This window comes from Mus caroli, unplaced genomic scaffold (genome assembly GCF_978045245.1).
Source record: "Mus caroli unplaced genomic scaffold, Mus_caroli_1 scaffold_15, whole genome shotgun sequence".
In the NCBI taxonomy this organism is placed as follows: domain Eukaryota; kingdom Metazoa; phylum Chordata; class Mammalia; order Rodentia; family Muridae; genus Mus; species Mus caroli.
In genome coordinates, this window is record NW_028227270.1 from 57,961,472 (window position 1) to 57,980,294 (window position 18,823).

Sequence of the window (18,823 nt, forward strand, 5' to 3'; positions counted from 1 at the left end):
AATGCTATTCCTTCTACTGGGAAATGGACTGCTCTTTTTAAAGTCAGAATGGCTATGTGTTTTTTCAATAATATTTATGGTTGTAAAAAGTCAATTATTGGTTCCCTTTAAATGCAGCACTGCTCTGATCTCTTACTTGTATCCATTCTGTGATGTTTCCCAGGCACAAGAATTTCTTTCCATTTCTTTTACAAGTGCTGCTTAGGACAAGGTCTCCTGAAGCCCAGGCTGGCTCATGCTATGTAATTGATAATTGCCTTGAACATCTAATCCTGTCTCTAAAGCCACATGATGGGAAGACAGTCCTGCATCTTTTCTAGGCTAGGCTTTGAAGGTGAACGTTTTCCTGGTATGGCTGTACTTGAAATTAGCAATGAGCAGTGAGGTCACCAATTTTCCATCTTGATAGGCACCTTGACTGGCCATTACTCTGGTCTGCAGACCAGGCAATTAATAATCTGGATAAAGGGGCTGGGGAGAAGGCTCAGCTGGTAAGAACACTGACTGCTCTTCCCAAGGTCCTGAGTTCAAATCCCAGCAACCACATGGTGGCTCACAACTATCCATAATGAGATCTGGAGTGTCTGAAGTCAGCTACAGTGTCATTATGTATAATAATAATAAATAAATCTTTGGGCTAGAGCAAGCAGGGACTAAGTGAGTGGGGCTGACCAGTGTGAAGCAGAGGTCTGAAAAATTCAATTCTCCACAGCCACATGAAGGCTCACAACCATCTGTACAGTTACAGTGTACTCATATACATAAAAAAATATATAAATCTAAAAAGAAAGACTTTGGATAAAAACTGAACTTCCTGTCAACTGTTGTTGCCACCAATGCAATTATTTCAAATGACTGTAGTTACAGGATTTCAGTTACCTAAAACCAAACAGATGGGCACTCTGAGGGGTTTTTGTTTTGTTCTTTTTTTTTTTTTTTTTTAACATTTAAGATGGGAAAACCCTTCTTTACTCTGGAGGTTTTGGTTGACAAGAAAAAAAGTAATCTAGGCCAGAACTTCTACTGTGAGCCTACATATATAAAGGATATTGAAGATGGTAGTTCTTTCTCTTTCTCTTCTTCCCACATACCAGCTAGCAAGGTTTTTAAAATTTTTCTAGCATTAAGGCTCCATCTTTGGAATTCTGTTAAATGCTGAAAACCAGCTGAGACATACAGGCACTACTGTTTTCTTCAACTCTCCATTGTTACAGTCATTGATTTACTAGTGGGGCCACATTCTGTGAGCCATTCTTATCTCTCCACTTTCTGCATAGTCAGAGAGATCCATGCTCTGAGTTCTGTTCATCTGGAAAACCTTTACTAATACAGACATGTTTTTTCACCTTCCCACATAGGAAGACGTGCTGGCTAACAATAGTGCTCCATAGTGATTGGAATCCATCCCCTGCTTTTCTCCCAGGGTTGTCTGGAGTCTCATAAGTAGCAGTTGAATATTACCTGCGGTTTTCCTGATGTCAGTGTAAAATGAGAGAAGCAAACATCACATTTGGTGTCCTAAAATCTCTCTTTAATTGTAAATATCCTTGGATCTATAGTTTATTCGGCTCCAAGTTGAATAAAGTACTGTGCAAGGTGTGGCTCTTGATTCCTTGGTGGAGGAGGGGGCGGAGCGAGGAGGAGGAGAACCGCTGGCGGCCTTGGAGGAGCAGGAAGAAGAAATTCCTGCTGAGTTCTGGATGACAGAAAGATAGACTATTGGAGGACAGGGCTGAAAGAAAGTCTTGCAGATCTGAAAAGGGTCAGCTCCTGGATAAGAAACCCGATCTGGGAAGCCCTATGCTGTGTGCCTTCAGTGCACCTTAACCCTAAGGGAGGTGTTCATGTCAATCAAGACGTATTAACCAATCAGGGCCTCTGGATAGGCCCGCCAATAGCAGTAGAGGCGTGTTCTTCCGTGTACCTTGTTTCCCCCCCCCCCCCCGCCCCCGCCCCCCACCCCGCTCTCTGTTCCTCTCGGTTGCGAGCTGACTGAAGTCTTGGACTGATGTGTTTTGATCTCTGCTGACAGGGGCCTTAGGGAATTGCCAGCGATCTACGACGTGGCGACATGGTGAGCGTGTGACCACTGCCCTTAACGGGAAGGAGCAGGGCATTAAGCAGCTGGAGTCAGGGTGATGGGATGCAGGGGACCAGACCTGGCCGTTCTTGGTTCCTCTTGAGGCAGTTGAAGGGGAAGAGTTTCTGAGGTGAGAAGACTTGGTGTTCAGAGACGTTTAGGGTTGCTGTTTAGTATTAAGACGTTTGCCTATCTTAAGTCTCAGTCGCTTTGCTGCTGAAGCTGACCTGCCTGAGTTCCTCTGAGGCAAGGCTGGGCGCTGCAATCTCTGGTCTTCAGCGCTTCCTCTAAAAACAGCAGGGGATTGAGTAGCTTTTGTTCTATCTCCATAGAAACTGGGCTGCTCCAACTTCCAGCTGTTAGTTGAAGTCACAGGAAGAAAAGTGGGGTACTTTTAAATATGTCTTTAATCTTTATTTCCAAGTTCTTCTAAAAAGTTTCCTATGAAAGTTCTTCAAGGAAAGGGAGTGGGTGATTAAGGAAAGGAGTCATTGCTAGAGCCTTTCCCTCTTGTCCAGATGCCTCTTGCTTGCTAAGCTTGGGGGAAGTTTGGAGCAATAAACTTCTCTTAAACCAGGAGAAGAGAGTCACCCTCACAGAAGGAAAGACTTTTACACAAGCAAATATGGATAAATTCACATAAATTCATAATTCAAATTCATAAACTTTTGGGAGGTTAGTTTGATCCAATGTATATTGAATTTCCAACTAGAGGGGACTCCTTTGCAGATATGTCCAATCCACTTGCACAGTTACTTCAGCTCAGAGTGTTGAGAAGCTGTGTGTTAGGTTACATCTCTCCGCAGCTAACATTGCACATAGGGGTGAGATCTAACTGTATCTTCCTTTTTTGGTGTTTTTTTTGTTTTTTGTTTTGTTTTTTGGATTTTTTTGAGACAGGGTTCTTCTGTATAGCTCTTGCTGGCCTGGAACTCACTCTGTAACCAGAGTGGTCTCGAACTCAGAGAACATCCTGCCTCTTCCAAGTGCTGAAATTAAAGGCGTGCACCACCACTACCTGGCCTAACTTTATCTTCTTATGTCATTATCTCTGCCAGGGAATAGCCTGCAATTTTTCAAAATCACTCTCCTTTACCAATAACCAGACCAACACCAAATGACTTCTCAGCTTTCTCTTTTATAGAAGATTCTGATGCTAGGGATATTTGCTCAAAGGCGCATACATTCTGCTATCTATTATACTTTTAATATGTATTATACATTGTAGTGTGATTAGGGAATCAAAGTCAGCTGGGCATCTGAATTAGACCCAGTCTCAAACACAGGAAGTAATCAAAATTGTGTTTGTGATAGGCTTGCAGACTCCAGTTTTTCTTTCTTTTACAAATTAATATTAAGGTTTAAATTAGATTCCAAGTTAAAAGGCACCTTCTTCTTCTTTTTTTTTTTTTTTTTTGTAACTTGTTCTTTATTTGTAGTTTTGTTATATCCTCATCAGAAATGTGTTCCAGCATTCCTGGTGTGTTCTGTTAACTGTGATAGTGAACTAAGTTACTAACTGAAAAAGATTCCACATTTGTAAGCACATGCTATGTACCTAGGCCTTGAGCCTGACTATAAAAACACTCCCCTGCTTTTTAATAAATCGATTTCTCTTTATTCAATTTACATCCTGCTCATTGCCTTCCTCCCAGTCACCCCCCTCCCACAATTCTTCCTCCAGTCCCCCCTCCCCTTCTCTGAGTGGATGGGCCACATTGTATTACCTAGATTTGGTAGTACAATGTATTTCGTAGGACTCATATGTAGTATCTTGGTTTCACAGTAAGTTCAAATTTTTATTCAGATTCTTGATTGCCTGGTGTGTGGACCCAAAAAATAGGCCCGTCAGACTCTTGTCAATGGTCTACAATTGAATAATTGATTAACTCACTGTTCATTCTTTTTTATATATATATTTTTTTAATTACATATTTTCCTCAATTACATTTCCAATGCTATCCCAAAAGTCCCCCACACCCTCCCCCCCACTTCTCTACCCACCCATTCCCATTTTTTTGGCCCTGGCGTTCCCCTGTACTGGGGCATATAAAGTTTGCGTGTCCAATGGGCCTCTCTTTCCAGTGATGGCCGACTAGGCCATCTTTTGATACATATGCAGCTAGAGTCAAGAGCTCCGGGGTACTGGTTAGATCATAATGTTGCACCTACAGAGTTGTAGATCTCTTTAGCTCCTTGGATACTTTCTCTAGCTCCTCCATTGGGGGTCCTGTGATCCATCCACTTCTGTGTTTGCTAGGCCCCGGCCTAGTCTCACAAGAGACAGCTATATCAGGGTCCTTGCAGCAAACACTTGCTAGTGTATGCAATGCTGTCATTGTTTGGAGCCTAATTATGGGATGGATCCCTGGATATGGCAGTCTCTAGATGGTCCATCCTTTTCTCTCAGCTCCAAACTTTGTCTCTGTAATCCTTCCATGGGTGATTGTTTCCAATTCTAAGAAGGGGCAAAGTGTCCACGCTTTCTTTGGTCTTCGTTCTTCTTCAGTTTCATGTGTTTTGCAAATTGTATCTTATATCTTGGGTATCCTAGGTTTCTGGGCTAATATCCACTTATCAGTGAGTACATATTATTTGAGTTCTTTTGTGATTGTGTTACCTCACTCAGGATGATGCCCTCCAGGTCCAACCATTTGCATAGGAATTTCATAAATTCATTTTTTTAATAGCTGAGTAGTACTCCATTGTGTAAATGTACCACATTTTTTGTATCCATTCCTCTGTTGAGGGGCATCTGCGTTCTTTCCAGTTTCTGGCTATTATAAATAAGGCTGCTATGAACATAGTGGAGCATGTGTCCTTCTTATGAGTTGGGACATCTTCTGGATATATGCCCAGGAGAGGTATTGCGGGATCCTCTAGTAGTACTATGTCCAATTTTCTAAGGAAGCGCCAGACTGATTTCCAGAATGGTTGTACAAGCTTGCAATCCCCCAACAATGGAGGAGTGTTCCTTTTTCTTCACATCCTCGCCAGCATCTGCTGTCACCTGAATTTTTGATCTTAGCCATTCTGATTGGTGTGAGATGGAATCTCAGGGTTGTCTTGATTTGCATTTCTCTGATGATTAGGGATGTTGAACATTTTTTCAGGTGCTTCTCAGCCATTCGGTATTCCTCAGGTGAGAATTCTTTGTTTAATTCCTAGCCCCATTTTTTAATGGGGTTATTTGATTTTCTGGAGTCCACCCTCTTGAGTTCTTTATATATATTGGATATTAGTCCGCTATCTGATTTAAGATAGGTAAAGATCCTTTCCCAATCTGTTGGTGGTCTTTTTGTCTTATTGACGGTGTCTTTTGCCTTGCAGAAGCTTTGTAGTTTCATGAGGTCCCATTTGTCAATCCTCGATCTTACAGCACAAGCCATTGCTGTTCTATTCAGGAATTTTTCCCCTGTGCCAATATCTTCGAGGCTTTTCCCCACTTTCTCCTCTATAAGTTTCAGTGTCTCTGGTTTTATGTGGATGGAGTTCCTTGATCCACTTAGATTTGACCTTAGTACAATGAGATAGGAATGGATCAATTCGCATTCTTCTTTCTACATGATAACCACCATTTGTGCCAGCACCATTTGTTGAAAATGCTGTCTTTTTTCCACTGGATGGTTTTTGTTCCCTTGTCAAAGATCAAGTGACCATAGGTGTGTGGGTTCATTTCTTGGTCTTCAATTCTATTCCATTGGTCTACTTGTCTTTCGCTATACCAGTACCATGCATTTTTAATCACAATTATTCTGTGGTACAGCTTTAGGTAAGGCATGGTGATTCCACCAGAGGTTCTTTTATCCTTGAGAAGAGTTTTTGCTATCCTAAGTTTTTTGTTATTCCAGATGAATTTGCAGATTGCTCTTTCTAATTCGTTGAAGAATTGAGTTGGAATTTTGATGGGGATTGCATTGAATCTGTAGATTGCTTTTGGAAAGATAGCCATTTTTACAATGTTGATCCTGCCAATCCATGAGCACGGGAGATCTTTCCATCTTCTGAGATCTTCTTTAATTTCCTTCTTCAGACACTTGAAGTTCTTATCATACAGATCTTTCACTTCCTTAGTTAGAGTCACGCCAAGATATTTTATATTATTTGTGACTATTGAGAAGGGTGTTGTTTCCCTAATTTCTTTCTCAGCCTGTTTATTCTCTGTGTAGAGAAAGGCCATTCCCTTTTTGAGTTAATTTTATATCCAGCTACTTCACCGAAGCTGTTTATCAGGTTTAGGAGTTCTCTGGTGGAATTTTTTAGGGTCACTTATATATACTATCATATCATCTGCACAAAGTGATATGTTGACTTCATCTTTTCCAATTTGTATCCCCTTGATCTCCTTTTGTTGTCGAATTGCTCTGGCTAGGACTTCAAGTACTATGTTGAAGAGGTAGGGAGAAAGTGGGCAGCCTTGTCTAGTCCCTGATTTTAGTGGGATTGCATCTACCTTCTCACCATTTACTTTGATGTTGGCTACTGGATTGCTGTAGATTGTTTTTATCATGTTTAGGTATGGGCCTTGAATTCCTGATCTTTCCAAGACTTTTATCATGAATGGGTGTCAGATGCTTTCTCTGCGTTTAGGAGATGATCATGTGGTTTTTGTCTTTGAGTTTGTTTATATAATGGATTACGTTGATGGATTTCCGTATATTAAGCCATCCCTAGAATTAAAACCTACTTGGTCAGGATGGATGATTGGTTTAATGTGTTCCTGACTTCGGTTAGCGAGAATTTTATTGAGTATTTTTGCATCGATATTCATAAGGGAAATTGGTCTGAAGTTCTCTATCTTTGTTGGATCTTTCTGTGGTTTATGTATCAGAGTAATTGTGGCTTCATATAGTGGGTTGGGTAGAGTACCTTCTACTTTTTTATGTGGAATAGTTTGTGCAGAACTGGAATTAGATCTTCTTTGAAGGTCTGATAGAACTCTGCACTAACCCCATCTGGTCCTGGGCTTTTTTTGGCTGGGAGACTATTAATGACTGCTTCTATTTCTTTGGGGGATATGGGACTGTTTAGATCGTTAACTTGATCCTGCTTTAACTTTTGTACCTGGTATCTGTCTAGAAATTTGTCCATTTCGTCCAGGTTTTCCAGTTTTGTTGAGTATAGCCTTTTGTAGAAGGATCTGATGGTGTTTTGGATTACCTCAGGATCTGTTGCTATGTCTCCCTTTTCATTTCTGATTTTGGTAATTAGGATGTGCCCTCTAGTGAGTCTAGCTAAGGGTTTATCTATCTTGTTGATTTTCTCAAAGAACCAACTCCTTGTCTGGTTAATTCTTTGAATAGTTCTTCTTGTTTACACTTGGTTGATTTCAATTTACATCCTGCACACTGCCTTCCTCCCAGTCACCCCCCCACCCTGCAATTCTTCCTCCAGTCCCCCCTCCCCTTCTCCTCTGAGTGGATGGGCCACATTGTATTACCTAAATTTGGTAGTACAATGTATTTCGTAGGACACATGTAGTATCTTGGTTTCACAGTAAGTTCAAATTTTTATTCAGATTCTTGATTGCCTGGTGTGTGGACCCAAAAACTGGGCCTGTCAGACTCTTGGCAATGGTCTACAATTGATTACCTCACTGTTCATTCTTTTCTTTTTTTTTTTAAGATTTATTTATTATTATACATAAGTACACTGTAGCTGACTTCAGACATACCAGAAGAGGGCATCAGATCTCATTACTGGTGGTTGTGAGTCACCATGTGATTGCTGGGATTTGAACTCATGATCTTCGGAAGAACAGTCAGTGCTCTTACCCGCTGAGATATCTCGCCAGCCCTCACTGTTCATTCTTAATATTACATACTGTCAAAGCAGCGAAGTTATCTACTTCCTTTGGTCCTGTCCCTTTCTGGGCTGTGACTACAGTACTTTCAGAGTTCCTGAACTAGAATCCTGAGCTTGAAGGTGTATACTGTGTGCCTTCAGCACATTCTAACCCTAAGGAGCATGCTTATGCCACTCAAGAATCACTGGCCAATCAGGGCATCCGGGCAGGCCAATCAGGAAAATAGGAGGGTTCTTCTGAGTACTATCTGCCATACTGGAGGTTCAGCTCTATGGTGAGCCTGTGACTGCTGCCTCTAACCTGAAAGAGCAGGGCCATGAACATTTGAAGATGGGGAAGTGGACACTTCCCTTGGCTGGGTGAGAACCAGTGGTCAGATGTGCTGAGCCATCTCTCCAGCCCCAAGTTAAACACTTTAAAAAGTTGCCTTGGATGAATGAATGAATGGATGGATGGATGGATGGATGGATGGATGGATGGGTGGATGGGTGGATGGATGGGTGGGTGGATGGGGCAGAATCTTCAAACAGTCTTATTCTGAGGTTAGAAAAGATCAGCAGGCATGTTCATATTGGAACCTTAACTACAGTGCTGTTAGGTGATGTTTCCTTGATATTTTCTGTATTTGTGTTCTCTGTCCTTTATGTAGGGGAGAGTTGTGGCATGGATCTATCTTTTACAACTCTTTTCTAGATCTTACATTATCGACTAGAAGATAGTTTTGCTCTGTAAATCTCCATCAGCCTCAGTGGCTAAACTTGCAAGGTCCTGTCCCCCATTAAAGTGTTCAAAGTATAACTTGGGGGCTGAACCTAAAAGGACTTATTGATGACACCATATGTGAAATTTATACTGTTTCCTAGGCTGGGTCTTCTTTGGGCATCAGCCCGAGCTGAATAAGTGATCTCTCCCTGGGGAAGATGTTAATTCCACACCAGCTGTACCTCCAGGCTTTAAATAATGTTTCTGATAGAAGCTTTCCTATGTTGAGTCAGGTAGCATTCATTCCGCTCTGTTTTTTCCCAGTACAATAACATTGAGCTCCTATTGACTAAACCAATTAAATACTTAAGTCTAAATCTCTACCACCACTGTGTTTTTAAATTACTGGCTGAGTCATGTATGTAATCAACTTTTTATTATAGTAAGAGGAACAGGATTTGCATGAAGGGCATAGCTTATGCATTCACACCAGAAGATAAGGGAGTTTATCATGATCCCTACTGGGGAAACAGTGTAGTAGGCCTGGCTAGGGAGAACCCTTCTTTATTCTGGAGCTTTTGAATTGACAAAAACATTGTTTAATCTAGGCCACAGCTTCTGGTAGCATCCTACATTTATTTTTATTTTTTTTTTTTTCACTTCTTTAGATGAGTTTTATTTGGTGGATTTAAATCAAAGCACAATGCATCTTTTGAATATGCACTGATCAGTTTTTATGTGGCGTTCCTGAGTGGAACATTGATCATAGATTTGGGGCAGCAGGCTTGGGGGAATAAAGGGAGTGAGAGAAAACCTGCGTCCTGCCAGAGTTCGGTGCTCTGGGCCGGCAGACGTGGGAGGACTGCCTCATGCTTTCCACATGGCCCAGGTTGGTGTCTGGCTGTGGGAAGCCACGGAACCCAGTCTGCTGGGTGGTAGACAAGGGGCAGTCCGAGGTCTCTGGGCATCACTGAGGCCAGAGATAACAGGTTCTCATTCTCCAGCATCCCAGACACTGCTGGACACCATGGAAGAGCTGAGAACAAAATGGGGGCTCAGGAGCTGCTCAGTCATCCCCAGGGCCTAAGGGAGGAGAGGGCAGAGGGAGAGGGGGCACTGGGTGCTTCCCACACTGGTGAGAGTCTTTAGTCCAGAGTGCAAGAAGGCCTTCCAGCTGGAGGTTAGATGCAGCTCTTTAGGAGAAAGCCTATCCCATCGTTCAAGCACAGCAGGTCTTGATGAGCAGAGACAGTCTATGGTTTTAGAGTTTTATTGTAGAAAGACAGGGAGAAAGAGAAAATAGAAAGAGTGAGACCAGCCATGGACACATAGAGAGAAAGGGGAAGGGAGGGAGAGTAGAAAGGTGAGAGCTTAAAGAGAGCATCCTACATTTATAAAGGATATTGAAGATGCTCGCTCCCTCTCTTTTTCTGTTTGCCATAATCTGGCAAGAGAGATCAGTTGATTTTTCTAGCATTAGAGGTTCCATCTTTGGAATCAAGGTATATGCGGAAGGCCAGTTGAGACATACAGGCACTACTGTATCCTTCAACTTTCCATTTCCAGTTAGTTTCCTAGTTGGACCACATTCTGCGAGCCATTCTTATATATCCACTTTCTACATACAAAGGGAGATCCATACTATCAGTTCTGTTCAAGTGGAAATTCTTTAATAATACAGATGTTTTTTCACCTTTTCACTCAGGAAGATGTGCTGGCTAACAGTAGTGCTCCACAGTGATTGGAATCCATTTCCTCACTTCCTGCTTTTCTCCCAGGGTTGTCTGGAGAATCATATTGAAAGGGCAAGATAAACCCTATTTTTCTCTATCTAAGGAGCCCTTTTGTTGCCATTTGAGGACTAATCCTTATTTCAAAAAGGTGCCAGCTTAAGAAATAAACTGAAAATCCCAAAAGTAAGTCATAAGACACCAGGTTTAGGAACAGACCATAAGATCCAGAAGAATATGGTAGAACCCCCTTCCAGAGACCAGACTGGGGATATCTACAGAAATGGGGAACGATCTGAGAATGGTCCATCTGGGCTGGGCAGCCCTGTTTCATCATATGGTTAAAAGTTCATGACATAGGAATGCAGATCACTGACAACCTGTGACCCCTAGCCCTACCAATGAAATTTTAGACTACACTATCCTTCTTGAGGGTTCCACCTGTTTCCTATAAGGAGGTCCTCATACCTTTGTCTGGGGTCGCCATTTCAAAGAATGCTGGTTGTTTCTCCAGAATGAGTGCTTTTTCTTTTTGCATATTGTCTGATCTGGGGTGTTCAGTGATTTTTCCACCCTTTCAATATGTAATAGGTGAATATTAGCTGCAGTATTCCTGAGATCAGTGCAAAATCACAAAAACAAATATCACATTTTATATCTTAAAATGACGCATTTATTGATAATATGCATGGAACCATTCTGCATGTGGTTCATACAGTTCACTCTGCACCAAGATGAATAATGAACTGTGCAAGCTACCCATCTGGATTCTAGTAAGAGGAAGAGAGTCAGAGCAGGGCAGGGAGAAGAAGAAAAGGATGAAGAGGAGCGGGAGGAAGAGGAGGGGTGGAGGAACATTCGGGAGATATGATGATGAGGAAGAACAATAGGATGAAGAGGAGGAGGAGGAAATAGAGGAGGAGGAGGAACAGGAGCAAGAGGGGAGGAGGAGGATTAGGAAGTGGAGGAGGAACAGCAGGAGGAAGAGGAGAGGGGGAGGATTACGAAATGGAGGGAGAAGATATTTGTGCTCAGTGCTGGTAACAGAAAGCTCGGCTTTTGGAGGACAGGCACATGTAATACTGAAACAAAGATTTTGCAAATCTGAAAAGTGTGAAGTCCTGGACTGATTTCCTGGGGTAGGAAGCCCTAAGAGGCAAGCTTTCAGCACAGTCTATTCTTAAGGCCAGTGCTCTTGTCATTGGCCAATCAGGGCCTCCTGTAAAACCATCCAACCAGACGAAGAGGAGGCCTCTTCCAGATGCTTTGTTCCCTGTTGCAGGTTCAGCAGCATAGTAAAGCAGGCTTCTATGGTTGCTGTGATGTACTTTGACCTCTGAGGCTGGGTGCCTTTGAAGAGTGTAGGCGAGCTACTAAGTCTCATCATGGTGAGCATGTGACCACTGCCACTAACCTAAAGGAGCAGTGGGGTGAGAAGCAGGAATCCTGATAGTGGGCTCTCCCCTGGGTTAGGTGGAAAGTAACAGCCAGCTGTGCAATTCTTGAGGTCTTAGGCACTAGATGTACTCAGTGGTGGCATCTTAACAACTTCATTATGGGAGCTTCATCTGCACAAAGCATTTGAAGCAAGGGCTTGCCATGTAGAAACATCCTTAGCAAGATGCCAAATTCGGAGAGTCCGAGATTCTCTGGTATCTTCTAAATATTGTACCCTGGCCGCCATTTAAAGATCCATTTGGAGTTAATCTTGTGGCAGTTGTAAACCCAACTCATGAACTCCAAATTTATGCTGTGATAAGAAGCATAGAGTAGAATCTCTGATTGAAAAGACTTTCCAATAATAAGAAAATGGGAAGTCACATTTAGTTGAGGGAGGGACTGCCTCCTAAACACCCACAGAGAAGTAGTATGGTAACCAGGCATCTGAGAGACTATGATGCTAGGATACATGGGGTTGTTCATCAGCATTGTGGGGAAATATTGCTCCAGGTCATAACAAAGGAGACAACCCTGATTAACAAATAGGCCCTTTCCCAGGTCACAGACCAGCCCTTTAACAAGCTGCTCAATGAAGTATTGCAGGCTCACAACCAACACTAAGGCCTAGTGTGCCATAAAGGACCATTTTTTTTTTCTTGAAAAAGCATAGTTCTGCCACATGGTCAAGACATCTGTCAACACCATTTGGAAAGGAAAAACACTGTTGTGGTGAGGACTGTCCTGATCAAGCAAGGCTATCCCTGAGGCCTTCATAGATGGAGAATGACATAGCTTCTTCTCAAACTCAGCAACGTTCTTGGTTGGGCCTCTAACAGCGTGTGGCCTAGGCATTGGGATCTTTCCCTAAGGCCATGAGGTATTGACAAAGAAACAGAGAAAAAGAGCTCCTTCCCTAAAACCAGGTATATTCTTGGAAGAGCTGGTAATGGTCTGGGGCCAGAGCCTGTGGAGAGGGGTGGTTTCTTATCCTGAGAATCTAATAGTTCCTACCACATAGGGCTGATGATGTCAATCACAGACCTCCGTAGGCATGCGCAGTGATATTGATGAGATTACTTGTGTTCTCCTTGAGCAGCAGTGTTTGATTAGATTCTTCCTTTGTCCCATTGTATGCTAGTTTCTCCTGACTGCATGGAAGTCTCCCATCTTTCCATTTCCTTGTAGGTAGTGTACACGATGCCATTGCTCCCCCACCCCAGCTTTTATCCTTTCTACCTCCTATTTTTTCCTATCTTTGGCCTCGTCTGAGACTTTCCACTTAGGATTCTGCCAGTGCAGACTGACCTGATGCTTCAGGGAATTGGTGTACTTAAGAAATGAGTCTGAAGCCGGGCGTGGTGGCGCACGCCTTTAATCCCAGCACTTGGGAGGCAGAGGCAGGCGGATTTCTGAGTTCAAGGCCAGCCTGGTCTACAAAGTGAGTGCCAGGACAGCCAGGGCTACACAGAGAAACCCTGTCTCGAAAAACAAACAAACAAACAAAAAAGAAATGAGTCTGGAATATCCTGCTATGTTAATCTCCCGTCTGCCTAAGAGGCTGGCCAGATCCCCAGTGGTGTTCAGTCCATTGTTAAACTGTTCACATTATAACCTGGGGTGAGAACCTAAAGAAGAGTTAAGGATAGCAACACATGGAGAATAATGGAAAATCTCTCTAGGTTGGCTCCTCTTTTAGCTTTAACTAAAGCTAGATACATACTATTTTCACAGAGATTTTTTTCTTTTTCTCTTTTTTTTTTTCCTTTTTACACTCCAGATCTTATTCCCCTTCTGGTCCACCCTCAGACTGTTCCACATCCTATACCTCCTTCCTTTCCCGTTGTCTCTCCTAGGATGCCCTCCCACCTCCCACCAAAGCTCTAAACTTCCTGGGGCCTCAGTCTCTTGAGGGTTTGGTGCATCTTCTCTGAGTGAACCCAGACCTAGCAGCCTCATGCCTTGGTGATCTGATAGGATGCATGAGATTATTCCAGTCTTCTTGTATCTGTTGAGACCTGCTTTGTGATGAATTATATGGTCGATTGTGGAGGAGGTACCATGAGGCACTGAGAAGAAGGTGTATTCTTTTGTTTTAGGTGAAATGTTCTTCTGTAAATATCTGTTAATCCTTTGGGTTCATAACCTCTATTGCTTTCAGTGTGTTTCTGTTTAGTTTCTGTTTCAATGGGTTGGTGAGAGTGGACTGTTGAAGATTCACACTATTATGTGTGGGATTTAATGTGTCTTTTGAGCTTTAGTAAAGTTTCTTATTTGAATTTGCCCTTGTATTTGGAGCATAGATGTTTAGAACTGAGTCTTTCTCTTGGTGGATTTTCTCTTTGATAAATATGAAGTGTTTTTCCTCATCATGCTATATAACTTTTGGTTAAAAGTGTATTTTATTGGATAGTAGGATAGCAGCTCCAGCTTGTTTTTTGGGACCATTTGCTTGGAAGACATTTTTCTATCATTTTACTCTCAGATAGAGTCTGTCTTTGTTATTTAGGTATGCTTCTTGTATGCAACAAAATGTTAGATCTTGCATGCAAATCCAGTCTGTTAGCGTATGCCTTTTTATAGAAGAGTAGAGTTCATTAATATTGAGAGATATTAAAGACAGATGACTGTTGGATCCTGTTATATTTGTTTTTGTAGGTGGCTTCATGGGCTTGTGGTTCTTTCCTTTTGGCTTTGTTGCAAGAGGCTTAATATCTGTGTTTTCTTTGTTGTGGGTACCTTCTTTGTGTAGGAGTTTTACTTCTGGATACTCTGTAGGGCTAGATTGGTAGATAGATACTGTTTTAATTTGGTTTTGTCCTGGAATATTTTGATTTCTCCAATCTATGTTGATTGAGCATTTCACTGGGTATAGTAGCCTGGGCTGGCATTTGTGTTCTCTTAGAGTCTGTGTGACCTCTGACCAGGCACTTTTGGCTTTCATAGTCTCTGTTGAGAAGTCTGGTATAATTCTGATAGGTCTCCCTTTGTGTGTTACTTGGCCATTTTTCCTTGTAGCTTTCAATATTCTTTCTTTCTTCTATGTGTTTAGTGTTTCGATTATTACATGATGAGAGGATTTTTTTTAGGTCCCTTTTTTTTGGGGGGGGAGGTGTTCTATAGGCTTCTTTTACTTTAACAGCCATCTCTGTCTTTAGGTTGGGGAAGTTTTCTTCTATGATTTTGTTGAAGATGCTTTTGAGATCTTTTGCGCTTGCCATCTACATTCTCCACTATTCCAATTATTCTTAGACTTGGTCTTTTCATTATGTCCTGAATTTCCTGGATGATTTTATGCTGTTGTTTTGGATTTTTGTTTGTTTCTTTCTTTTATTGATTTGTTTTGTTTTGTTTTTTCTCGAGACACGGTTTATCTGTAAAGCCCTGGCTATCCTGGGACTCACTTTGTAGATTAAGTGAGAAATCTGACTGCCTCTTACTCCCAAGTGCTGGGATTAAAGTCATGCACCACCACTGCCTGGCTTCTTGGATGTATTGATTAGGAGTTTTATATGTTTTGAATTTTCGTTGACGGTTGTGTCAGTATCTTCTACAGCTGCGATTCTTCTATCTCCTGTATTTTCTTGTTTGTCGATGAGTAATGCCTGACCTCTTTCCTAGGTTTTCCATTCCCAGGTTTGTATTTTCTTTATTGTTTCTACTTCCAATTTTAGGTCTTGGAGTGCTTTCTGCAATTCCTTTACCTGTTTGATTGTGTTTTCCTGTGTTTCTTTTCTTTCTTTTTTTTTTTTTTCTTTTTTCGAGACAGGGTTTCTCTGTATAGCCCTGGCTGTTCTGGAACTCACTTTGAGGACCAGGCGGGCCTGGAACTCAGAAATCCTCCTGCCTCTGCCTCCGGGGTGCTGGGATTAAAGGCATGACCGACCACGCCCGGCTTTCCTGTATTTCTTTAAGGGATTTATTGTTTCCTTTTTAAGGGCTTTTACCTGTTTACCTGTGTTTTCCTGAATTTCTTTCAGTGAGTTATTTGTATCCTCCTTAAAGAAATCGATTATCTTCATTAGATAGGATTTTAGGTCAGCTTCATGATTTTCAGGTGTGTTGGTGTATTCAGGGCTTGTCTTGGTGGGAGGACTGGGTTCTGATGATGTTCACCGACTATATTCTGTTCTTTATGGTCTTGTACTTGCCTCTCCCCATCTGTTTAATCCCTGTTGTCTGTCTGTAGTCTGCTCTTTTGTTCCTGGGTCACTTCAGGTCTCCTGGTAGGTCTAGCTATAACAGACCTCCGGATGTGAGGTCTTCCAACTGGGGGGTGGGAGTTGGGTTCAGAAGGTCAGAGAAGCTCCTGATCTGTTTGTTGCCCTGGCTGCAGTAGATCTCCAGGGAGGACATCAGACTTTTGGGTCTTCAGAGGAGCAGTCAAACTGTTGTCCTATGGGAAGCCTGTGGACTGTGCTTTCATTTTCCCTGTGTGCAGCAGAACTCCAGGGAGGCTTTTAATCTATTGGGTCAGTTGCCCTGCACGCTACAGAGCCCCAGGAGGTCTTCAAACTGTGATGTTGGTTGCCCAGTTGCCCTGTGTACAGAGGAACCCCTGGGATACCTTCAAATTGTGTTGTGTTCAGGGGAGTACACAAACTAGTGATCAGCTGTTCAATTGTCCTGTGTGCAGCAGATCTCCTGGGAAGTCTCTGGCTGTGGTGTCAGAGGCTTAAGTGAAGCAGATCTCCTGGGATGCCTCAGGATATGGTGTCTTCAGGAGAGCAGACTAGCTAGCAGTCAGTCTGTCCAGGCAGAAATCACCAGGGGAAGGGGAGATTTTTTTTTCTTAATCTTTGAATTGTGTGTTGAGTGTTTCCCTCCCTGGGAAGGCATACTAATTCTAGAACAGATGGATTTTCAGCCTTTCAGGCACATTTTTCTAACAGGAGGTATATATCTTTACAGGGTCCTGATCCCAGTCTGTTGTTTCCCAGGGCAATGGCCTTGCTTTCTTCTTGATTAAAGTTTCTGAATTCCTAAGTTAAAGGGTAGTAGCACAACAGAGTTTTAATATTACCCATTTGGCTCCTGGAATAAACTGTGTGTTGCAGTAACAGGGAAAGGATTTGCATGAAGCATTGTCACAGCCCTGAGAACAGAACAGGAGGAACAGTATCCAGTGTACAGTGCAGAGTGAAACAGAGTAAGCAATAGCTAGATCTCAGACTAACTCAAGTTTAAGGCACTCAGCTGAGGGCTCACCAATATGAAGGACCTGAGTTGCACAGGTTGGGTGATCTTGTGATTTCCTAGCCTATGTGAATTTGTACATTTTAATATAAACACACAAGACTGGTGGGTGTACAATTTGAAGTATTTAGGTTGATCCAATGAATACTGAATTTCCAGTTAGGGTACTGTCCTATGTGGATGTGAGTGATGCTCATTGACATGGTTAAGTCAGCTAAGATTTTTGAGACACAGGCCACTCATTAGGTGCAGCTGTGTGTGTCAGGTTTCAGGACTCAGCAACTACCAGTCCACACAGGGGCAAGATCAAAAAGTATTTTATTAGCCAGGCATGGTGACGTACGCCTTTAATCCCAGCACTCGGGAGGCAGAGGCAGGCGGATTTCTGAGTTCGATGCCAGCCTGGTCTACAAAGTGAGCTCCAGGACAGCCAGGGCAATACAGAGAAACCCTGTCTCGGAAAACCAAAAAAAAAAAAAAAAAAAAAGTATTTTATTAATGCCATTGCCTCTGCCAGGGAATGGCCTGTTCTTTGTCATTGCCTCTGCCAGGAAATGGCCTGTTCTTTGTCAGTGCCAGTATACCTGTGTGTTATATATCTTTCCCCAAAGTCCATTTTTGGCATTAATTTATAAATTTCATTTTTTAAAGAACCACACCCTGACTTGTTTGAATTCTCCAAAATTTTCCAATCAATAATATTTTTAATTTTTTCCTAATTTTTTTGCTTATTTGTCCATATTTATAGCAGTACCTTCTGTGGCTCAGACTTGACTTATCCTGTATAATTGAGAATTACTTTGGAAACTCAATCTTTCTCTGCCACCCAGTTCCTGAACAATAGACCTGAAACACATTCCAGGATGTGCCATGGCTGGTCGGTCAATGAAAAGGAAAAAAGACCATGCATGAGTGTTTTCTGAGGTCTCTGTCCTTTTGGGGTTAATTACAAATAAAGTGGAGCTTTCTTAAGAATTGACTTCATTGACTTGTATGGAAGGGTGGATCTGAGGAGACCTGTCCTGTCTTAGTTCCTTGATCAGTAAACCTCCAGTAGGGGAGATGCTAAGTTTCTGAGGCCCAGGTAGGTGGTCCAAGCTAATGAGGGACACCAGTGGGAGAGAGCATGCAGGTTCTTCTAGGATTCTCCTCAGCTACATGCATTTGAGTTCTGAGGAAGACCACAGTCCTAACCATGGAGAAGGTAAGGACAACTGACCCCAGACCAGGAAGAGCACATTGGTAGAGCTATCAGAGTCCAATCTGCTGGAACTAGAATGGACTATGAGCCACACTGTTCTGTTCATACATGTGTTGATCTAGGTTGATCACATGGCTTTCTTTACTCCTTGACAGTGAATTCCTTGGGGATGGGAGGCTTTGCAGTTGTCACCATTGGATGCTATAGTGTTGATACCATCACTATCCAGTGTGCACACAGAGTCTTTTGGTATGCAATTTGAGGACAGGTAGGGAAACTTGAGATCTGGTTTGTAGAAGTTCTAAATGTTCTATTCCACACTTCGGTTTCATTGGATACATTTTACAAATAGTTTAGGAACTGGTAGGATGGGGGTGCTGATCATCTGTGAGCCTTACTTCATTAGAATCCTTTTAACTTTCAACTCCTACCAGTCCCAATGGCATGATTCAGGCAAATTCAGTTCCATGGTACAAAGAGAGTTTCTGTGATACAGAGGTGTTTGATGTGTTCATTGTGTTGAGCTGTCAATAGGGCAGATTCTGCATTTTGTTTCATAAGTCATGTGACAGGAAGCAGACATTAAATTATTCTTCAACTTTGTTTTTTGTGTGGGCATCAGAGGGTCTGGGTTTGACTGAAACCACAACAGCCTATGAGGAGTTATAAAG

At 42.3% G+C, this 18,823-nt stretch overlaps 1 protein-coding gene across 1 annotated transcript in view; it reads left to right on the forward strand.

Moving 5' to 3' along the window:
* Positions 1-1,974: 1,974 nt before the first annotated feature.
* The window catches only part of LOC110287698 (uncharacterized), a 29,903-nt gene continuing 13,054 nt past the window's right edge, over positions 1,975-18,823 (forward strand). The window contains exon 1 of the mRNA XM_085831016.1: positions 1,975-2,074. Within this exon, the coding sequence (XP_085687142.1) occupies positions 2,072-2,074 (3 nt within the window). The 5' untranslated portion in view covers positions 1,975-2,071. The remainder of the gene's footprint in view (positions 2,075-18,823) is intronic.